Source organism: Anopheles ziemanni, chromosome 3 (assembly GCF_943734765.1).
Source record: "Anopheles ziemanni chromosome 3, idAnoZiCoDA_A2_x.2, whole genome shotgun sequence".
NCBI classification, from domain to species: Eukaryota; Metazoa; Arthropoda; class Insecta; order Diptera; family Culicidae; genus Anopheles; species Anopheles ziemanni.
This window is the reverse complement of record NC_080706.1, coordinates 81,377,882-81,401,597: the sequence shown is the minus strand read 5'-3', so window position 1 is coordinate 81,401,597 and position 23,716 is coordinate 81,377,882. Positions and strand designations below refer to the sequence as shown.

Below are 23,716 nucleotides of genomic sequence, written 5' to 3'. Positions count from 1 at the left end.
ATCCGCTTGATTACTCAAACAGCACGAGATGTGCGTCGGCTAGGATTTCTCTGACTTGAGCTCCAGCTCGGCGACACCACGCGGCCGTGCCTAAGATAACCTTACTTTTCAGCTAACCCTTTCAGGAACCTCGTGCACTGCTAACCATCCGCTCTGATGCGACGCCGAACTAGAACTGGCGGCAACGTACAACGTTGTTTGGATTTGTGTAAGCATGACAGTAGCGATAAAAAGCGCGTAATCGTGTTGTCAAATTTGACATTCATCAGAAAGCTAAACAGAAATGCAAACAATTCCCGTGCGGTAAACATCGATGCGATGCGCTTCTAGTTCAAGGAAAAGATTTACGATTACATTAAACAACCGTCCTTTAGCATGACGATTTGGAAAGTGTGCCGATTATGCTTAAAGGAAGATGAGAATAGTCTCACAGAACATACCGCTGCCAATAGCCTCATCGAAACAATATTTACACTCACTTCACTACAGGTATGTTTGCTGGTGCAGTAACATGTTGGTTCGAAAGAAATTTACAACTAATGTGTTTTTTTTATTGTTTGTCTAGGTACTGGAGTTCCCGATTGAATCCGTTTATCTATGTGAAGAATGTGAGAAGCTGCTAGTGAAATTCCATCTATTCCGTGAGTCCTGCTTGGCAAATGATATCATATTCCACCAAACGGTACAAGCAGAAACGTTGCAACGGAAAGACATCGTCTGCAGTAGCCATGTGGAACTAATGAAAATAGAAATCCTCTCAGAAAACGACATGGAACATGCGGTGTTTCTCGAAGAGGATCAAGTTAGCTTAATGGAAGAGGAAAATAATTCGATCAAACCGAGGAAGATTTCCAAACCTAAATCGAGTGCAGTGAAGAAGATTTCTGTGCAAAAGATCAAACAGAAAACAAGAGGAAACAATCGTAGGACCACTAAAGCCGATACTAGCAAGAAACCGACGAAGGATGAAGTTAATCTCACAGCTAAGGCAACGAAGAGGAAACCTGTACAACAGCGTAAAAAGAAAACAATAGCAAACAACCGCAGGACAACCCGATCCGATGCTAGCAAAAACGCGATCAAAAAAAAGAGAGAGCGGATACCATGCACCAAAGACCGGTACCTGCCGTGTACAGAATGTGGCAAATTGATCGTACGTCGGAATATCCTGAGACACTTGGCGACACACAATCCCGATGAAGTGCCTGTAATGAATTGTTCGTACTGTGGCAAGCTCTACAGAAATCCGGTGCTTTTGAAGGTGCACATCAACACACACCACACATTTGAAAAGAAATATGAATGTACGGAGTGTAATAAAGTGTATCTTTGCTCCACTTCACTGCGAGTGCATACGCGTTCGAAGCATTCCGTACAAATGCGGTATGAATGCAAAGAATGTGGTCTGAAATTTTCCACGTACAGCCAAATGCGCTACCATCACAAGGCGAAGCATACCGAAGAAAGGCCTCATGCTTGCCAGTTTTGTGAAAAGGCTTTTAAATTCAGGTATATAATCAATTCATTATGTTTTGACCAACAGAGATTTATCAGAACATTAACGTTTGATCTACATTTTCAGAAGCGATTTAACACTGCACACTCGGACGCACACTGGTGAAAAACCTTTCGCTTGTGATATTTGCGGAAAGAAATTCAACAAAAGCTACAACGTTGTAATTCACAAAAAATCACATGCAAATCAAGCGCTGAAAAACAGGAAAGTGAATACAGAACATGATTCTGTTGAGGGCAAAGAGCAAATAAAAACGTAAACAACAGCACGTAAACTCAATCCGAATGATGTAAACGTTTCGCTAGAATCTGTCACGGGGGGGAGGTAAACAAATGTGCGCCAAACGGGCTGCTCTTGTTATTAAAAATTAAACATGAGTACCATTTATGAGGCTGCTACGATTATTAAACCGAAAACTCCTGAAGAGGAGGAAGTGTTGAAACATCTTTGGTCGGTGCGTAAAGTGCAATATTCATTCATTAAACAACGGCTTACAGGAAGTTTCAATCCACCGTAGATTCGACCATGTTACTTATATAACGAGGAGTACGAGGACTGCACCAGCATCAAAGCACGTTTTCATCAGTATTTTATCCACGGCGAATCGATTGACTGCAATCAGTGGAAGCGAGATTTTGATAATTGCGTACGTTTCGAAAAGAATGCCACCGACACCAAAAGCGCCCTCGAGCTGATACACAGTGAGAAGAACCGGCGCGAGGAAAGGATGCGAGCCCACTACAGCAATAACGTGTGGACTAAGCGAAGCTCCCCACCCGAAGATTGGTCCAAACCATTGCCGGAACACATGCAGAAGGAGTATGAAAACTCGTTTCTGGGATCAAAAGCCAAGGAACTGCGTGGCGGAGTACAGGGACCAGATACCGAGAGCTCTTCCTGTTCGATAATGTGACCTTTAGTGCAATAATAAAAACTTCCTGGCATAATAAATAACATAAAAAATGTTAGTGAAACAATCGTTAGATGGACATATTGAAGCAAGGGATCTGAAACGTTCACGTTGTCTTGATCTAATAAGCACATTTTATTAGGTAGTATAAAAGAAACTGTATGATCTTAATCTAATGATGTAAAATTAAACTAGTTTCTGCATTTCACTTTGCCCAAATGACAAGGCTATGTTACAACCAACTCCTTCCGATTGTACCACGGGTTCAGCGGGTAAACTATTTACTCCCTCCTGTTTTAACCCGGGCTCGGCTGATAATACATTTCTGTGTGATTTCTTGTGAATAACAACGTTGTAGCTCTTGTTGAACGCTTTGCCACAGATGTCGCATTTGAACGGCTTCTCTCCAGTGTGTTTCCGGATGTGCAGAGTGAGATCTCCCCTGTAAGAACCAGAAAACCAAACTGATTGCATTAATCTATAGACAAATATCCTTTGGACAATATCTAACATACTTAAATTTAAACGCCCAGTCACAATAAGTGCACGCATAGGGCTTAGCTGTCGTGTGCTCTTTTTTAAAATGATGCCACCGCTGTGCCCAGCTCGTGAACGCCGTGCCACATTCTGTGCATTCGTACCGCTTATCGGCGGTATGTTTTGTTGCCTTATGGTCCTTCAGTGAGGTTGGACGAAGATACACTTTACCGCAAATATCGCATGGATATTTTTTCTCCAATGTGTGATTACTGTTAACGTGCAGCTGCATTCTTCTGGGATCCTTAAATGCCTTACCACAGTACGCACAGAATACTTTGGGCCGGTCGGGGTCGTGTGTTAGCATATGTTGATTGATGTTGTTCCGAGCAATCATTTTACCACACTGAGAGCACGGTAGTTTGTTGTTCGATTTATCCGTTGCCGATTTCACCTTCCGACCGCGTTTTTTCTGCACCTTTTTCTTCGCCTTGGGTGAAGACGATTCGCTGTCACTTGATTGATAATGCGAAACCTCCGGAGGAGGAGCGTACATGGGTTTAACGTCTTCCTCCTCCACATCGTCTACTAGGCATTCCTCAATGTAGTTTTCCTCGATGTATGTTTCTTCAAGTTCTGCATCTTCGGTTTTGGTGTTTCCAACATCTGTTGAGTCTTTGTTTTGTTCAACGTTGTCGATGGGAACGGTAGCACCAGCATCACCAGGATCACTTTTTAGCAAAGTAAATTTCCGTCTAAAAATGGTATCGTTTACGATACATCGTTCACGAAAGTCGTAGCAGGTTTGCAACGATCTATTGCAATCCGAGCACATAAAATACATGCTTTCACGGTCGAGCAGCACCTGGTAAACAAAAACATCCAACATAACAGTGCTTAAAGCGAGGGGCAATGAACAATTGCAGAACCGTCCTACTTACCTCCACGGAGGTAACCGTGCGAATTATATTCAATGTTTCACTATTACCATTCAAAGGAATCATTGCACTAAAATCACTTGCAGGTGCCTCCGCCAAGCAAAGGCGACAAATACGTTCGATGAAGGCCATTGCTTCTAGTGTAAAGAAGCATTTAAACGAAGTTTGTTTTCACCAGACCTGCTGGGCTATTGAAAAATGAATGGATTTATTTACCACGGAGTTTGTTGACATTTTTATGTTGATGTTTTGAAGATAGTGTTGGTAGGATTGGGATTCGGAAGATCGTAGACTTGCCCCCGGATAAGGAATTGGACCAGTTTAGCGAGCGCTCATGGCGATTTCTGAAAGAGTTTCGTCAGAGTGTTGCGCCACATAAGTAAGAAAGTAAATGAGTAGTAAAAGCGAGTGATCAGTAGTGATTTGATGAAGTTTCAGATTTGGATATTTGATCCCCAGGTCAGAATTGGGAATCCGAGATCCAGTAAAATATCGATTTTCCCACCACTAGTTCAAGTGACAGACTGACAGCATCGTTTAGTACAATTTTTGCCTGTTTTCGTACATTTGTTTTACAATTCTAATCTTCGTGATTTTTATTTAAAAAAGCTGAAGAAAGTTTGTGGTTGTTGTAATCGTAATTGGTTACCATAGAATTGGCTTCGAATGGCTTAAATATTTCTCTGAATCCTTTTTTTAACCAAATCCATCATCACAGAAACATGTTTTTCTTCGTTCTAGAAACCTTGGCCAGTTCCATGTGCTCAAAACCGCGCGATTAAAATGTCAAAACAAACCTTATTCCGGGGTTTGTTCGTGTACAGAAAAGTGTAGTTTGTTTTAGTCGTCCGCGCAATTCTATTTGTATATTTTATTGAAATTGAGTGTTAAGTGTACGCTTGTTGCTCCACGTGCTGGGGAAATGCAAACGGGAAGACATTTTAGTTAGACTTCAACAACGTGCTTGCTGCAAGGATGGGAGAGAACACCGAGGACCGGTTGGACGAAACATTCAAGTCGTTCACGGACGACGAATTGAACACGCACGATTTTCAAATTAATCAAAAGCTCGAGGTTATCGAGCAAAAAATAGCACGCCTAAAGGCACAGAAGGCTCAGCTACTGAAGTGGAAAGATACGATACAGACTGTTCGTACACAACGCCGGACAAACCAGCAGACGGAACGAGGCTGGGACGACGAGAGCTACGCATGGTCCGCGAATGCCCGAGAAACGCTGAAGGAGGTATTTGGCCTGAGCGTGTTTCGTCCACAGCAGCTACAAACGATCAATGCCTTGATGTCTGGAAACGATGTGCTGCTGCTTGCGCCTACCGGTGGAGGAAAGAGCTTGTGCTTCCAACTTCCGGCAGTCATTAGTGAGGGGGTAACGGTAGTGATATCCCCATTGATTTCGTTAATGGAGGATCAAGTATGGTCGTTGCAGAAACTGGGCATCGAAGCAAGGATGCTTTCCAGTTCATCCGAGAAAGCAGATATCAACGAGATACACAAGATACTTTCTAGTGTTAAACAAAAACCCAGCTTGAAGCTACTGTACATTACTCCCGAACGAATGGCCAAAAGTAAACGATTCATGACGGCGTTGCAAAAGTGCTACGACCATGGCCATCTAGATCGCTTCGCAATTGGTAAATTTATCTCACCCCGTTTTGTAACTATTGGATACTACGAAAATCTGTTTTAATATCTTCCAGATGAAGTACATTGTTGCTCGCAGTGGGGCCACGATTTTCGACCGGATTACAAATTCCTGGGCGTGCTAAAGGAAATGTTTCCAAAGGCACCGTTGGTCGGTGTGACCGCTACGGCCACAACGAAAGTAATCACCGACGTGCAGAAAATGTTAAATATCCCAGAAGCGCTGGTGTTTGTAGCGACGTTCAATCGGCCCAATCTTTATTATCACGTTTTGGAGAAACCGCAGGAAAAACAGGAGCAGTATGAGTTTCTGTCCGACCTGCTGTTGAACCGCTTCCGTCAAAAGAGCGGTATTATTTATACCTTGTCGATGAAGGATGCCGTGGACATCAGTACTGAGCTGCAGAATCGTGGTCTGAAGGTCGCCCCATATCATGCTACTCTGGAGGCTGTGGATCGTACGAAAATCCATCAACTTTGGCACAAAAATGACCTACAGGCGGTGGTGGCCACCATTGCTTTTGGAATGGGTATTAACAAGTCGGATGTGCGATTTGTTATACATCATACGTTGAGCAAGAGTCTGGAGAACTACTACCAAGAAAGTGGTCGTGCCGGACGCGATGGCCATAGGGCGGAGTGTATCTTGTTGTATCACTTTTCGGATATTTTCCGCATATCGACAATGTCGTTTTCCGAGCACACAGGGCTGCAGAATGTCTACGCAATGGTGGAATACTGTATCAACGTTAGCGAGTATGTATAAACTTTAATTCTGCTCGCTAGTTTTTTTCGCTTTAAAATAATGTCCTGCATCCGTTTTTATTCGTTTTTCAGCTGCAGAAGAAAGATCATCTCCCGTTACTTCTCAGAAGTATGGGGAGCCGATGATTGTGCGGCCATGTGCGACCGGTGTACGAACAAGGAACAAGCTCCGCATCCGGCTGTCGATATATTGAGCCATTACGGTCAGCTAAAACGCGTTATCTCGAAGGCTAGTTTGCAGCAGATGAAACTAACGGGACTGCGTCTAGTCGACGCCTGGCTTCATAAGGGTCCGACATTTTTACGGCTCTCAGAACCACCGCCACCGTACGAACGCGTGATTGCGGAACAGGTTGTTGCTTTTCTCGTTATTAATCAGCACCTGAAGGAATCGTTTACGTACACCCCGTACGCAACACTCAGCTACCTAGTACTGGGGCTGCCCATTGTTGGTAGTTCCTTAACGGTACGCCTCGGTAAGCATTTTGACCTTCCAATTAATGAAGAGAACACACAGACGGCGTCGGAAAAGAATCCCGCGAGCACCACTCAAACGAATGGTACAAAGAAGCGATCTTTGCCTACCGAAACCTCCGGTAAAACCAAAAAAAATCCTTCAGCAAAAAAGGGGAAAACTAATGCTACTGCCTCAAAGACAACTAAACGAGCGAAAACGGCACCCACGACGGTTGATGATAGTATATCCTCAAGTTGTGCGAACGATGAAGTGAATGCGCCTCCCGCGACGGTTGATGATAGGACAATATCTTCAACTGATGCAAATAATGTAGATAAGGAGGCAAACATGGCTGAGGAGGTTGATGACGATGTTATAATACTTCCGCTAAGAGAAGAAATTATAGAAATAGACGGTGATTAATTGTTTTATAATCAAACACACTTTTTGTACTTATTGACGCTAGATTTAATGACAAGACGACGTTTACATCGCAAGGTAAGGGGGTTTGAAATTGAGAGCGTTTCTATATCGACCAGACGTCCGCGTTGCCATCTGCCGGTGCCTTCTCATTGCTTCGTTTATTTCCTGGGGTGTGATTGCCCGTACGCCATCCATTCCTCTGCCTTGTGTCACTTCGGGGCAGGCATGAAGCATGTTGTAAGATTTGCCTGCAATCCAACAGAAGTCGACAAACTCGATCACGATATCTATTACCGTTAGACATGGCTTTACGTACCTGAAGAAGTAACACGGCTGTAAGGGTCTACGCTTCTGTTGCCTGAATCCAACCTCGTAAGGATACATAAGTCCACCAGCACCGCGATGGTTTCATGCGCCAAGTAAGCCAACGTTAGCAGGCAGCTTTGCGTAATGTTGACATCTTCCGGAATGTTTAACCACGCTCGCATCCTACCTTTAAATACTTCAGCGTTCCGGTGCATGAACGAGGTACGGCGAGCTAAGTTATACTCATCGTACTGCTTGCCGGTAAGAATTTGAGCGATTCGGTCCGCGCGAAACAGTCGACGCACCTTCTCCTCATCATACTTCTCCGGCACTTCCCTGTCGGAGTCGTCATCCGAAGCTTCGGAACTGCCGCCCAGATTTAAATGGGAGTACCGACCGCCACAGATATCCTTGAGGCGCTTTTTCACCATCGCCATGTCGCGGAAGTATTTTTGCAGCCGAGCCACACGGATCTGATTTTTGCGCATGATGTACTCGAAATCACGTCTCGAAAGGGTCGGCGAATTTGGCCGGGACATTGCGTGGTCGATGGCTTCCTGCATGATGCCACGCAGCTGCTGCAGAACGATCTTTTCCACCAGTATCACCGATTCGCGCAGCGGTTTCTCACAGTCTCCGTAGCCCCGCATGATTTGGGAGATTTCGTCGAAAAAGATGGATTTGTGCTCGCCATCGAAGGTGGTACCGATGCTACCGGGAGGCGTTACACAGTTCGGATGTATTGCTACGTTGACAACGGGACGTCCGGATTTTTTAGTTGTATTATCACGAATGTTTGCCATTAAAAAAATTCAGATTCTTTGTACCCCGGCGGAAGCTAAGCTGTATGTGGAATTGTCGAACGGTTTTGCTTTTTTCTGTGTTTGTAAACACAATGTTTACTAAAGGATGTACCAAGATCAATAAAGCCGAGGTTAGCTCATAGCGCTAGATAGTTTTCATTTGTTCGGTAAATACCAAAAAGTGTTGTTTGAATTAGTTGAAAAACAAACACAACAAAACAAAGATGAATTGTATACAGCAACTTTAAAGCTTGTTTTAGTATGGAAGGCAATATATTTTAGAATAAAATGCCTTTCTCGCAACCTAATGTCCCGCGACCGACCTCTGACAGCCGGCTGATTTTTTTTGCTTTTTTCGTTTTTTTAAAAAAGCACATATCCTATATGACCTGACCTGGTCGTGATTACAACATTGGTTTTAGTACAACAATTGGCGCGCGATATTTCAAAATAACGATTTACTTCCAATCTTAACTGTTTATCTACTGATGTAGAACATTCAGTTCTGCATGTTTTTATAATACTGAAAACATTCCACAATAAGATTGAAACAAACTACAAAGCGAATGATTCAATCACTGTGATTTATTCAATCGACCCATAAGTATTCAGCTAACATATGAAATGTAATTGTAAATAGTCTTCTTCTTCTTCTTCTTAGAGACGAATGACCGAATAGTTCAAAGTCTCTAAAATTAAAAAAAAATTCTTCTTCTTCTTGGCGTAACGACCTTGTTGGTCATGCCTGCCCGTTAAAGGGTTACGAGACTTGTTTCCCTGTTGTACGTGGATAGTCAGTCCTCTCGTACAGGAGAGGGTCCGGTCTCGGTTGCGATTCGAACCCACGCCGTCGAGGTGGTGAGCCCCGGCGATCATGGGCCGATTTTCTAACCGGCGCTACCGCTCGGCTGTCGCAGACCCCCTATTTTTTGTATTAATTGTAAATAGTCCATTATATAAATTGAATTTTAAAATGCATAAAAATGGATCACTCTCATCAAAGACCGAAATTTAAATCTATAGTTGATTCTCACGTGGAGTGCATGGTAATATATTATTATGGAAATGGAGGATATATACTCTATTGTGTTAACGAATGTCTTCAACAATCACCGATAGATCTCGAAATCGATTATACCGTTCAAAAGTCCACCCCGAAATAAGCAGCTTCAGAATTATAAATGAGGCAGAAGCAAATTGTCCTCGCTATCATTGATGTTCCCACAATTTGCTCTCAGATGGTGTGTGGAAGCTCCGATCAATGGATGTACAACCTTATTTTCTCACCCAATTAGATTTATTTTTAATTAACCATTTTTTAAATGACGCACACGAGTGCATCATGGCCTGTATGTCATCGTGTTCATAGCATGCAGTGCACTTTGTATTTGATTTGCTCAATTATTTACCTTCCCCTGGCCGCAACGGCAATTCGAACCGCTTCCACAGCTGAATGATGGAAAGGCCAATGATGAGTAATAAATTCAAGACATTGTGCCTTGGTAATAAAATCATTGGTCACAAACCTTTTGGTGCCAATTATTGTAAGGTACTATGACACTTGATGTAACGTATGTAGAAATATTCTGTTTTATTTTATAATTCGTATTTTTTATTTTATCACTCGTTATTTGATATGGGTGTAGTATGCAAATAAAAACGCATTGCTAGCCTCAAAGGTTATCAGTCATGAGATGAACTTATTTTGAACTAAAGGAGTTAGCTTGTCGAAAAACATAATATAAATATTCAAATATGGTTGAACTTCTTATTCTTATATACTACCCCTCACAATGTTCGACACATAACACTTTTCTCGGAGCTCTTTTCCTGTTTCACACATTGTTAAATAATCAATTTAGATAGTTTACTGTTCTCCACTTCAGGGTTTATTTATTATCCTTCGAATGTGCAGTAGCTTCCGGTTCAGCTGCGTCTGAAGCGCACCGGGATGTACGGTGCAAGCAATATTGCAATCGTTTTGGGCCCACTGTAATCATAATTATTGCTGCAATTATGAGCTCCAGTGGGTTTCGGGTTCAGTGCAGTCGGTTTGGTAACCAATCAAATTTATGCTACCTCACACTTTTCCACGCTCCAGCGGTTGGTGTGAGGTATGTTGCTTTTTTTAATTGTATTTTCCATGCGTCCTTATTATGCTGTCTTTTGGCAGGCCGCAAGTTCAAACGACTGTTTCGCATTTGGTAGAAGTAATTATGTCAATTAAAAAATCGAATATCCTCGTTGAATCCAATTCAAGGAGCAAATGGATCGATTTACTTCAGCGGACTTTACTTTTCAAACATGAGTCAATGTTACGGGAGAGGTTACTATTTATTGAACCTTTTCAACAGAAATAGCCACCGAGTGAAACAGTTACAATGAAACTCATAAACGTGAACAAAATCCATTAATTCATGCAGAGCTATGCACACCTAATTTATTGCCTCGTAGTGCATACATTTACACTCCATCCCGTCTGGGTGTTAGCTATTACTCTTGCACAATTTATAAGCATTTCTAATTATCAGCACGAACGAAACGGTTCATCATCATAATGTTACGAACGACAACCGGACGTTGTGTTTAGATTTTTCCCGTGTTTCCGGATCAGTTCCGGGATTCCGGACTGGATAAATGTCCGTCGTTAGTGGAATTAGCGTTTCAATTCATCCTCTTTAATACATTCTGATTATATTTGTCACGTGGTTTAAACTAGAACAGCAATCGGAAAAGACTTGTGAAGTGGTTTATCGCAACCAGAAAAATGTATTCTCGTCACAGTCATTCGTTAGAATTGGGTATTAACTCTTCTCCAAGCAAAAAATGAATTAACACCGATAGACGTGCTTATTCAACCAAACATGACATGCGATCCCAAAGAGCGCTTATAACTACAGAAAGAACAATGAAATGTGAACATGTAAATTAAATCACAATCTAAACTCAGTTTTCAACATACCAAAAAAGGAAAACCATTTCAACGAACAGATTGTTTGCGCTTTTCGGGCGATAATTAAATACAGTTTTCCACCGAATCAATTGCAATTTTTGTTGGACCTTTTTATTTTCCATCCGAACACGTGCCACATGTTCATAGGTTGGAGTGTTCTAATCTGCAGTCATTCGTGGCTTCGAGAGGGACTTGTCAAATTTTTCGGCAGCATATCAATTTGATTGATCAAATTCTAAGTACTTGCTAGGAAGTGAGTTTGTTTTCAAATATTAATTGAATTCAATTGACCCGATAGAGGCTCGGAACAGGATTCCCAGGATATAGGAATCGAGTGGCGATTCTGCTCCGTATTTTATAAGCTAGTAAACATGACTTTTGAGTGGTGAAAATTTGAATTACGAAAGAGAAATGGTGAAATAATTCCGATTTGAAATGAAATGAACAGTGACGATTATAGACAGTGTTTGGCACAAGTGTATTTTGCTTGACTTAATTAATTTAGTTTTTCTTTTTTTGATTCATTTATGCTGATGGTTCTGTTAAGATAAATATGAGCACTATTGATATAGATTAACAGTTTAAGTGTTAAGTAATACTGAGGATCAATAAGTTGTCCACGAACGTCACCTCAAGCGAACTAAGGCATTTGAAGAAATACTCTGTTGCTAAAAGTTTGAGTCCTCCAACATAATTGCAAGTGTAATTTTGACTATGAATTCCATCCCATAGCATAACCCAACGGCACAAATTCAGAAGAAAATGGATGCATTTATAGCAGTTTTCAACACTTTCGGCTTCTTCTTGGCATAAGCTCAAAGCTGCAATTTGTTGACCAAAGGGAAATACTTCAACAGACAGCCAGTTGGGAGGGTGAAAAAATAAAACTACTATTCATGGTTCATACTCCCCGGCCCCTCTCCCTCCAATGAGTTTCGTGAGAATCCATGAATTTGCGGATAAAATGGAACAGGAATCCAACATCCAACTTGCATAAGTGAAACTGACATTTTAAATTCGATAATCCAGCCGGTGCCACCCGGGAGACCAAACGAAAAGGACAGATTCGGAAGGGTGAGGCTAGACTTGTCAGAAGCGATAGTGTTCAGGGAACGGAATCGGGCCCTTAGCCAGCGCATAACAGGCGGAGCAAAACCGTGTCCACGCAGGGAACCTTTGGCGAAGGTAAAACGGTTTGCACATTCTCGGTCTCAGAAAACAGCTTCTCAAAGATAAGCAGATTTTTCCGACAGACGTAACACACTCACACGGTGTCTGATTTTGGACAGTTTTCGATGCATTTAAGTATGAGAATTCCTGGACGTACATTTTCCCAACGAATTTCTGTCTCGAAATGGTTATGTCTCCTAAAAGCACGAGGAGTCTTCTCGTCGACGATGTCCGGTTCGATACACAAACAGATCAGGTTTCTGTCACGGGAGTAACCGTTCACATGGCCTTCAGTTGGTCAGCTATCTTCCGGATAGTGCTATTTTAGACCAGCTTTCCATTTTTACTCTCAGAGGTATCCTCCACATTGTTAAAATAAACGGGAACGGAAAGTCAACGGGAGTTGGTAAATTGTTTTCCATCACGGTTTTGCCATCCACCTTTAGGTTGACACTTTCGACACATTGTTAGGCGCAAAGTCTCTTCTTTACAGAGTCCGTAGTACGGAGTCCTTTCACTTCTCGCCTGGGGAGTCTGGAATTCTGCAAGAGTTCTCAGGAGCGAGTCACTTCGTTAGTCGATATGCTAGTTCTGGAGTGTCCTTTCCTTGGTGCGCTTTCATTTAGATTCTGTTTTGGTCAGTTTTTGGAATGCTGCTTTGTTTTAGACGTATGCATAAGACTGGAAGGGTTGTTGGGGCATACAAATGGTCGCCGGGAAATTGGGCGAGCCAGCATGTTTAAGGCGAAAGTGAAACGTTTCCCTTCGATTTGCGTGAGAACTCTGTTTGGTCTATTCCGGTTGTGGTTCGTAATCTGAGGAGAAAACTGGAGACTATGCAAAGTATACAATTTTAACCAACTGTCCATCGCTAACAAGCGACCATTAGCATGGTGCATGATCCAGAAAATAAATCATCAGAGATGTTCACTTGGAAAATCACTTTCATTCTGAATTGAAAGGTTGCCTCTGCAAACATTGTAAATTTATTTATTGGAGGATCATCATGGATTCTGGCATCATCATGGATTAGAGTTTTGGAAAATTTGAAATAATAACTGTGCAGTTATCTTTATTTGTTCGATATGTTTTTGTTAACGTAGTAATCACTAAAAACATATGCGATCTTTGATATTTATGGATCCACGGGAGTACCTTATATGACTTGTATTTTTATCACAACGTAAAAGGGAGCGTAGTCTAACATTTTGGACACGATGTGGCACCCCATCTCCTACCGATTGATGATGTTCCGCGATAACTAGACTTCCTGGTTTAGAGCGTTGTTTGACGCGCGGCTGTCAATTCGAATGCATGTTGACGGTGACATATATTTCCACTGCTCAAGCAGAGATGTTGGAAAACTGGCGTAGAGTCGAGTTTTGGAATGTTTATCTGTGTACATTTTCCTGTAACACTGGAACACTGTACGAACTTCAGGCGACTGGAAATGGACAGCAGTGGATAGGTTTAATATTGTGTTGCCAAGTTAAAAAAAACTGCCCAACATATGCTTACTGAAGTTGCCTACCAACAGGTTACCATATGCCTACCAAGAGTCAACAAGAACTGCCGAAAATTGCGCTTAAAATCCAGCATTGGGCTTCAATCGGATGGCAAGTGGCAAGGGCAAGGATGATCCCGAAAGTCGTGTCTGCAATTTGCAGAACGGAGTACGATGTCCCTGAAAAAAGTTTAATTGGTCCTCCAGGCGTTGCGATGGCCATCTGTTTGAGTCGTTTGGTAGGTTTGAAAAAAAGAAACAGATAACACTGGTCATTTTGGACTGAACATTTACGGAATGTTTGCAGCGACGAATACATAAAACACGATTTTCACGAGACATTTTGCGTCAACAGGTGCGTCCGTCATTAAGTGGGCTGAATCATTTATGGCAATCGCATGCCATTTTCGTCGTTTTATTCTCGAGGGAAAGGCTTGAAGCTTGTCGTTTCCGCCCATCCGGTCGGATGGATTGGTAGGACGAGCTTTTGATTGGAATTATATAGCCGTAAATTTACATTATTCGAAGCAACGTGATTGAATCTTTTAAGATTTATCAATTGAAATAAAAAAATACAGCTTAATCAAATGCAAAAGGAGTTGAAACACATTCGTATTTTTTTTAAATCAACTTGTAGTAGAAGGACACCGTTTGGTTACCCACATTGGTCCAGCTATATGATTGATGGACCTTATTTCTGCACAACCACGAGAATCCCCCGTAATGCATGACCATGCAGTTGGATGGTTCAGTTTGATGTCCTCGCAGGGTCTTATGAGGAATTGTTTGAAAGTGGATGTATCCAAAATCTCGACATTACTTTTAACTATGATGAGTTCAAGGTGGAAATTACGAGGAAAATGCTTACTGCAAAACTTTGACACTTTGTACCGTTGTCACCTTTCCGGGAGCTAAAAGCATTGCTACGAACAAAGTTTACAAAGTGGGAGCGGCATGCATATGAATGTTTGGTTTTGTACGCGATAATACTAACGCTAATGTTCGCACACGCGTATGCAACGCCTATGGTACCTAACAGCGTTTTTACATAAAACTTCTTTTACCCAGGAGATTACATTCATAATGTTTCAAAATGTTTCATGCCACCCGCGGACGAAGATGGCAGACCAAGATGTCGGCACATTCAGCACCGTCATAATCCGCAAGCCTTTGGGGGATTGAGCTTGGTTCCGGGGAATTGAGATTGGTCCACCGTTGGAAGACAACAACATTGTTGATGGTGTTCGTTGACGAGCACTTTGGGCCGTATCTGTGTCTTAAATGGTTTTTCGTCATGAGAATCCTTCGCCGATCCACGGTAGTGGATAATAGCGCGTTGTCCAGAGTACGAAAAGTGATAACTTGTGTATGTTGTGGAGGAGGGAAAATCAGAAAAGCTCAACGGTGCGACTTGACGACGGTGTGTTCTATGATTTCGGAAATTGAAAACATTAAACAGTAAAAATACAAACAAAAACCCTTCACAAGAATGCCTTTGGTATACTTTAAAAATGTTCACAATTGAGTTTTGAAACTCATGTTCATTATTTTTCGATTTTAGCATCGAACAGTCATCTTCCTGTTGGCTCTGGGGTGAACTGGAACCGAGGGAAACAATCTCTTTTCGCTCATTTGCGATCGAAAGGACGCGTCCCCATCGTCATTTTTTGTGCTCCAAGGACTTGGAGGCTGATGTAGAGGAAAGTGGGGCAATACAAACCTTCATCAGTGGAATTTTTCAAATGCTGATAAAATTGATAAAAAAGAGATAAACAGTTTTGGTTAACCCCTAATAAGACTTAACAGTGTTTTTAAAAATAAGAGTCGCGCAGAGTTATTGGCTGATGTTAAAATGTTTACTAACATGTATGGAAAAATGTTGTTTGGTTCTGAAAAATATGATAGCCCTTCTATTATAAGAAGTTAAGCCAAAACCTTACGCTAGAAGTTAATTCAATCAATGCATCCTGAACATTGAAGAATTTGTTTTTTAATTTTTTGATAATATAAATGGTGCCAAAGAATCAAATTGTTTGTACTTGGGGTGTTTTTGGAAGTATTGTTAGATTATATTCAAAATGCCTCCGCTTACCTTAAGCTAAAATTCGATCATAACGTGCAAGGTGTCTGGTGTCAGCACAGCCAGGACAGGCTTAGCTGTCCTGGTAGGATACGCCTTAACGTGACTCTTGTGCAGGCACCAGTAGCTGATCCCTCCAGGGAAGAACATTATAATCATCACGTTCCGTCGAGCTGAATGTGCGCAAAGAACGTCTCTGTTCGGTTTCGAGGTTCAGTGTTAGAGGATCCTGAACGGAAATGCACCGGGTTGCAGTTTGTAGCGAGTCAGCCTGAGCTCATCCTTCGTTGTTATGTTCTCTTGCTTTCGTTCTCATTTTTGGCAAAGGGAGGAACGAAAAGAAAAGGAAGTGCTGGGTTTATCCCCCCGACGCAGGGAAAACACTTTCATCTCTTCATTATCATCATTACACCGTAGTTGAACGCCCCCAAGGAGGTTAGGTCAACTACTGTACTTCCGGTTGCTGGAAATGGCAAAGAATGGCGCAAAGATGCATTATCTCGGCTCTTGTCAGGTTCGGTGAGTTGAAAGCGTTTCTGAAAAAAGCAACATGATGGAGGAGTGAAGCACATCTACAAGTTAGTGAAGGCAATAAAAAGCGTTTAAACATGGCATCTCATTTTGTCGCTTCGAAGAAGAAACTTGGCTGCACTTTTCATGCCATCCTTTGAGCAGAAAACAACTACGGTTTCCGGTTTCGTTCGTTTCGGGCCTTCGATGATCCAATCCATCTTTTCAAATGATCCAATATAAGAATGTACCGGCACGGGAAGTAAACAAGCGTCTCTTGGAACACAGGAAGTTCCAACCTTTCCCCCAAATACACCCTTGCTCACCTTTTACCACCCTGGAAAATCTGACTTTATCAGCTCTTTGCCTGGAAGCAGCAACGCACATAGAAGCCCTTATTTCCTCGGACATTATCCGGAAGCGAGACACACACACGACGGTAGTAACGAAGAATATTTCCCTTCCCACTCTGCACGTGTCGTAAGTGCAATAACAAGTGAGTGGTAAAAGGGAAAATGAGCCTGCCATTACTTTGTGTGAAGGAATGGTTTCCACAACGATCCAAGAGGGTATGTAAGCATGAAAATGGAGAGAGTTCGTATACGAGTTTTCACTTTTCACCATACGATGGAGACTCAAGAGATACGGCGGGGTATAAGTGCGTCGTATAAGTGTGTGCGAGAGCATGATCCTGCTAATTAGCTTCGCGTGAAAATAGAATGGGTTTCGGGTGTGAAATTAACATTGCGCGAAGGTTTTCGCCCTCAAGATTTCGCTTCAAGCAATCTCAGAAAGGAAGTGCGTGCTTCTTGTGCTGACATGTTTTTACTTCGCTCGCTGCTAACGAGAATTTATGACCGATCATGAAATTTGCATCTGGTGAGCGTAAGGAAATCTCAGCAGTGGCATCGTTTCAGTGCGTTAGGTTAAATTTTGGCTAGTGAAGCGTTTTCGTGCTGCACTGGTTCAATATTGGATGATAAGTATTAGAACAGTTTAAAGTCGAATAGGAAACACTTGATGAGAGATATATTTTTATTTATCTTCAATCTTTAAGTTCAACGTATCTTTTAATTCTTTTTAAAAAGATATATTAAATCTGAAGGATTATTTTGAATTGCTTTCCCTTCTCATGCATCCTGCATTGTTTTAAATTCCTTTAAAATTTCACACTATAGAATTTCAGTTTCAGGTGAACCCGAAATAGTTATCTATTTTCTCGTTATTTGCATTCCCAGTATGAGTGTAAACATCCGTTTGGTTGAAGTTTTCACTTAGCAAACATCGGAAAATACTTTGCAATTATGAGTTTCTGACTGCAGGTTCAGGCTCGTCTTTTCCGGTCATTCGCATAAAGCCACAGGGAAAATAAACCTTGCTCTGTCGTTCCGGAAAACATGATCCTTTACAATGCGGTCGCATCCGGTCGGTTTGATGAAGAATGTTGGATTAAAAAAATATTAGAAAAGATATGTGGAAATTAATAATAATTGAACCCTGGGCAAATGAAACCTTTACCTTTTTCTCCGCTGACAATAATGTTCTTAATATTAGTGAACAGCAGGTCCTTTTGGACGGAATGATCAAATCGTTCTTAACTTAACCAAGGAATGTTGGGGATATGTAGTTTAAAATGATCACTTCCACGTGTTGCTACGTAGATCATGTCCATTCGAAACGAGAGGTTGGTGAAGATTAGACTAGATACTGTTAAACTGTAAAACAATAACTTTATAACTAATTTGAAGCTTACCGAGCTTTTTGTATTTCGTTGTCGAAAAGCAACACAACCGGATGTCCGCTCACACCATTTTGATCGAATACTCCGCCCTTTTCTAAAAGCCTAGCGATACTTTGTGTAGTTAATGAAATAAACGAACTGTAGGATGAAATGAAATATTTAAATTCACCCACCACTGTTCTCGTCACAAAAATAATAAGTCTGATTAAAATGAAAGAAGTTTTTACTTCAAACCCGGTCTGTCATGAACCTAGAGTTTGCAAATAAATGGAGAGACAACAGTTTGTTTAACGAAATATAAAAGAAAAACTCCCGCTGTACGATGTGGTGAGATTTAACTGTAATGTTAATGAAAAGGTTACGCTGTAGATTTACATTTTGTCGTCACCTTCCAGCACCTTGGGCTGTCGGGATTGCTGAGGGTTACACAATTTGTTGACCACCTGCTAGCTCCATGTACATGGAGAAAAAGACATCGTTTACACTTTTAATTACCTTGTCAAACAATTGCCAGTGAAGAGAAGTGGTTTTTTGTCATTTAATTCTGGTACTTTTTCTGGGAAAGGCGAAAAAGAATGTTTATTTTTTAATTGAGGATAATTATATTTTAGCAATTATTTTTTTCTAAATGGACGATACAGCACGGTAAAGCATCTCCATATCCATGTTTTAACAAATAGAAAATATTCTAGCTTCGATGTTCTGGTGAAGATATTTTACCTTTATCTTTTCCAGGATTTTTGTAATTCCCTTTTCTCCTCTTAAGATAAGTCGTAAAAACAATTCCGAAGCTGCAAAGCTTAAAAACCGAATGCATTGTTTCTCACTTACACCTGTTCCAATAATTAAAACGTTCATTATCTAATTAAATTTGAATCGAGCTTTAACAGCGACACTTTATACGCTCTTTTGGTACAACCGAATCGGATAGTTCACTCTCCAGGGGAAAAGATAATTTTACCCGTGTACTTCTGAGGTTTTTATTTGTAAACCAGTATCGATTTCACCAGAAATCTTTTCCTGCTACCAAACAACTTTAAGGCATGGCAAAGCGTATCCTCGGGAAAGAGCTCTGTCTATGAAACGGGTTAAAAATAAAGTTGTTTCGAGCCACCGGAATTCCTGATTATATTCACTTCAATTTCCGGTAGCTTTTTCAATTTATATGCATTTTATTTTCATCCCGGTGCATTGGGATTCCCGGTGCAGAAAAAAAGTGCATCATCCTCATCACCATCATCATCATCAATATCATCGTGAGGTTGGAGCTAGCAGGGGTTCGCAGGGTGCAGGATGTGTTGTTTTCATCTTCGCAGCATCACTCTCCACACCGTGAATGTCTGTGATCAGTAGAAACAGTTTGACTTCGCAACCGCTTCACGTGTATACCTGACGTGCCTTTTTCGTTTCAACCGAACCTTTTCACTCAAGCGAATCGACATTTGCAGGTGCAACGGTGTGGTTGCAGCCGCGTGGACAATTGCGGAACAAAATGAAATTTGGCGGCGTTTTTGCTTTATTGAGTCAAACCAAACCGAGTGACAATCAGCAACTGGCCAGATCGAAGTCCGGGTCAAGTGATTTTGCTTACTGGTGGGCCAGTTTTGATTTTACCAGTTCAGCGAAATATTTGAACGATAGGTTATCTTTCCTAGATGTTTCAAGTTTATCTGTAATGCGCGGATTTTAAAACTAAAATATGAGATAAAAACATTTGTTGCAATCAATTCAAAATTCTTTTTATAACTCTATGGACATTGGTAAGTTTTTCTAATATTTGTATTTTTGTTTTCAAAACCAGTCATTTATTGAAAACCTTTCCCAGGTTTCTCATCCCAGGGAAACTAAACGCAAGAAATAAACACTTTACTACATTCACCAAACCAAGTTTGTCACGACGAACTGGACAAAACAAAAACAAAAAGGCTCAAGAGAGTGGTATTTTTCTTTGCTTAGATTTCAGTTTTTCACGTTATCAATTTCCACGTACGATTTAAAAAGTCAGTACACGTTCCAGGGAGGATCACGAGCGTGAAACTCGAACCAAGATGCGAGTTTTCCACGTCACTGCTAAAAAATAAACGAAAAATGCGATCAATGGCTCTAAGTCAATGCCTGAATAAATAAACGGAAACAAACGAAACGACAGACAGGAACCGGAATGTACTATTTGTGTTTCAAAGCTATTTACATATCAATTGTTTCCTCTTTCTTCAAACAATCCCGTTTAAACATTACCTGTAGCAAGAAAAAAAAGTTACTGAATAAAATTCACCCAAACTGTAAGAAAATTAACTTCTGGCGTGTATGCATGTTGGGTGTCAACTAGTGTCCCTTTCCACTCTGATGTATTACTTTTCTGTGTAAATTTGTTCAGTTTTCATATGTACTTAGTGTGCACGCTCGATGACTTTGTTTATCGAACGGCTTCTTCAAATATTTAAAATAAGTATCTCTTTCCACTTAAGCCCTCTATCATTGTTTGTTAATCACTATCCCGCCGCATGTTTCTGCTTCTGCATCTATAGGAAATGTTGAGTTGATCGTACCTTTTTAAGAAATCAAATATACAAGACTGTTTGTTTTTCCCATCACCACATACCCGGAGTATTTTAACATGAGCTGGCAAACACTGTCCGTCATGTTTGGTTGTGTGCGTCCAATGTTGTTTACCTTTTTGGGTGAGAAAGAGGAAGAGAAGTGTTTTCGTGTCGGAACATTGGGAAGTGTTGAGTTCGTTAGCTTTATTTGACCACTCGCTTTACCTATCACTGACCTCGTTGTGTAAATGAGCGACAGTAAAGTTTTCAAAAATAATTATCAGGATTTCACAGGATCATTCGATTCTCTGACGGTGGTGAGTTTGTTTGTACATTAATTAGTTTTGTGCCTGTAACACTTTACCAGACCATTCGCTTTAAATCCCTTTTTTCTTATTGTTATCATCGTCATCTGTATCGTCATCAACCATCTGAACCTTCCGCTCGAAAGAAACTTGCAGCTATCTTCCAGCGGGGAAAAGAACAACCCAATGGAGGCGCCCAGTACATGGTGATTGAATGAAAAAGTTTACGCCAACCCCAACCCTTTGGGAATGGAACGAGAGTGAAGAGTTTCAAACGAAAGAACACACAAACACACACATGGTAAGGTTGCATCGTAGCTCAATTTGCAGCATGCTCACGACAGGGCTCATGTGCTCATCACACTTACGTGATCACGTGAGGAATAGTTTTGGCCGCTCTGGAATTTGTTTCTTTATTTGTTTGTTTGCTCGTTAGTTTGTCGGTTTGTTTATTCAATGCGTGCGTGTTAAATTGTAGTTGAATTCCATTTGAGCGTGCGTTACGCATTTTTTTTTTTACTCCAGTTTAGAGTTCAGTTCCGTTTGATCTGAACCACATTGTTCTCGCCAATAATTTATTACTCCACGGCAGTGTGCATCCCGTTTTAACCATATGTTTTATCCACATAAACAATCACAACGAATATTGCGTGACCGATTTCTATATATTTCTATGGTCCATTTCTATGGTCCATGCATCCAACAGCTTGTTGGATCCGTTTATTCCTTTTTTCGTTCAACCTTCAATTATTCGATTTTAATTGAAATACCTAGTTGCAACTTTGGTGGCGTTACATGGAAATCTTGTTAGGATGGAACGCTTTCATCCACCTTCAAGGTTTTTTGGATTTCAACGATTGTTAGAGAATTTGTAATCAATTAAATTAAAAATGTTCTATCACATTTAAAAACAGATATGCTCCCAAAATGCTTGCATGGAAAACATAATTAAATTTCAAGGAAGCTGCAAAATAAATAACAAAGCATGTTTTGTTTTTAGTTTTATCGGTGGTCACTGGTGTTTTCAACATAACTTTTCAATTAGTCAAATCTTTCTACCTACCTGTTCCGTTTGTATATCCTACAAAAATAATATTTTACTTTCATTGAAGCTGCTTCAATAAGTTGTTGTGCATTTCAGACGGTTTTTATTTTTGGATGTTTATTTTTTACTTTGTTCGCTACACTTCATCACGCTTGGCTCTTCCCCATTACCACGCCGCATCTGCACGTTGGTGCAGATGTTTCCATCAGTTACGGGTGGTGGGCACTTGTTTGCTTTCATGTTAGTCATTATTTAAAATTGATTTACGGAGCGAGAAGTTTGGTTGATATAATTATGCCATAGGTGGGCCGCAACCGAGTGGAGCGTGGACATTTTAATGCAGCTTTTTCCCACGCGTTAAACTGATTTTGATTTATTGCGGGCTTTATTATCTGAACGGAAATTAAATGCGGTATTTAATAATGAGGCTGGTGGAATTTCTAATAATAACAATTTAAAGCTGTTTAGAATTCGAAAGTGGTGTTCGAATGCGCACACTTATGGGTTCAATTCACAACTTTTAATTTGCCCCATCTAGAACTGAGACCAGAAATGTTCTTTATTTATGTCTTTCTTTCTTTAAAGTGAAGAAAATATAGAATCGATTATGTTTGTTTTAATAGTGTACAGTGTTTGATACTTTTATTCAACCTTTGTTTCGCGTTATTATTTCGTATTCCGCTACAGCTTTTAGTTAATAGTTTTCCCTTTTTCATTATACTAAATCCTCACACAGGGTTCTTTACAATCTTACGCGTTATGCAAAAAGTGTCACTACTTTCCAAACTGCACCTTACCTTTTTGGTCTCTGCACTTGTGACCTCGTGTTTCTATTTTTTCCATTTGAGTGTCATTCTATTCCTTTATTTCAGTAGTTCATTAAGTTGCCTAGGTTTTGAATTAACAAACGGCTTCAAATAAACGATTGTCTGAATCGTTCTAAGCATAGGATGGTTTGGTTATGTTAAAATGTTGAGTGAGTTTTTTGAAAGTTCGTTCAATATAAGGAAATTGGTTGAAAGTGTGGTTTGTTTAACAGCTTACTTTTGCTAACTATAAATAGCACTCGCACCAAAAACAAAGTCAGTGCAAGGCGGTGTAGTCCTGATTTACCGGATAAGTGAGTTATCGTTTTTCTTCTATGTTGTCTTTTTTTCTTTTATGAATTCTTTACAATAAACGAACAAAGCCCTTGTCACAAACAAGTGTTAAGAAACAGACTACAACGATATGTGATTATGTCTGCTACTTACTTTTTTATTACTTAACCTTGGCAACAGCTTAAAGAGTAGAAACTATTCCCGCAAACAATAAAAAGGATAACAATCATTCGTTTTCTTAAATTCAATTGTCGTGAGAACAAGCCTTCATTGCAGCATAGTTATTTTGCATACCTTAGCACTTCTAACTGAGACCCATCGCAACACTACTATCCATCTTTATAGAACCTTTTCCGCTTTGATTGTTTTATACTCTACTCTCTTGGGCAGTAGTTAGTTGTGTGCACCTTTTGGGTCCTGGAGGTTTTGCTCTCAAAAATGTTTCTGTATGTCTATCTGCTATATCCATAGCGAGCTACCGATCGTACGCATCGGATCGTCATCATCGTGAT

General features: G+C 40.7%; 5 protein-coding genes across 5 annotated transcripts; 3 read left to right on the top strand and 2 right to left on the bottom strand.

Annotated features, from left to right (window-relative positions):
• Positions 1 to 347: 347 nt before the first annotated feature.
• Positions 348 to 1,569, top strand: LOC131285598 (uncharacterized). The gene is made up of 3 exons (XM_058314458.1): positions 348 to 489; positions 566 to 1,016; positions 1,544 to 1,569. The coding sequence occupies exons 1-3, from the start codon at positions 376 to 378 to the stop codon at positions 1,567 to 1,569; spliced, it is 591 nt and encodes a 196-aa protein (XP_058170441.1). The 5' UTR covers positions 348 to 375.
• A 231-nt stretch (positions 1,570 to 1,800) lies between these two features.
• On the top strand, positions 1,801 to 2,467 carry LOC131286504 (UPF0545 protein C22orf39 homolog). The gene is made up of 2 exons (XM_058315465.1): positions 1,801 to 1,970; positions 2,034 to 2,467. Exons 1-2 carry the CDS (start codon positions 1,890 to 1,892, stop codon positions 2,427 to 2,429), a joined length of 477 nt encoding a protein of 158 aa, XP_058171448.1. The 5' UTR covers positions 1,801 to 1,889; the 3' UTR covers positions 2,430 to 2,467.
• Positions 2,468 to 2,612: 145 nt separating this feature from the next.
• On the bottom strand, positions 2,613 to 4,003 carry LOC131285597 (zinc finger protein 331-like). The gene is made up of 3 exons (XM_058314457.1): positions 3,845 to 4,003; positions 2,942 to 3,768; positions 2,613 to 2,868 (listed from the first exon to the last, which is right to left on the bottom strand). The coding sequence occupies exons 1-3, from the start codon at positions 3,971 to 3,973 to the stop codon at positions 2,613 to 2,615; spliced, it is 1,212 nt and encodes a 403-aa protein (XP_058170440.1). The 5' UTR covers positions 3,974 to 4,003.
• Positions 4,004 to 4,660: 657 nt separating this feature from the next.
• LOC131286619 (ATP-dependent DNA helicase Q1-like) lies at positions 4,661 to 7,157 on the top strand. The gene is made up of 3 exons (XM_058315598.1): positions 4,661 to 5,492; positions 5,559 to 6,258; positions 6,340 to 7,157. The coding sequence occupies exons 1-3, from the start codon at positions 4,817 to 4,819 to the stop codon at positions 7,145 to 7,147; spliced, it is 2,184 nt and encodes a 727-aa protein (XP_058171581.1). The 5' UTR covers positions 4,661 to 4,816; the 3' UTR covers positions 7,148 to 7,157.
• A 51-nt stretch (positions 7,158 to 7,208) lies between these two features.
• Positions 7,209 to 8,316, bottom strand: LOC131287619 (uncharacterized). Its single transcript, XM_058316682.1, has 2 exons — positions 7,464 to 8,316; positions 7,209 to 7,395 (listed from the first exon to the last, which is right to left on the bottom strand). The coding sequence occupies exons 1-2, from the start codon at positions 8,254 to 8,256 to the stop codon at positions 7,211 to 7,213; spliced, it is 978 nt and encodes a 325-aa protein (XP_058172665.1). The 5' UTR covers positions 8,257 to 8,316; the 3' UTR covers positions 7,209 to 7,210.
• Positions 8,317 to 23,716: the final 15,400 nt, after the last annotated feature.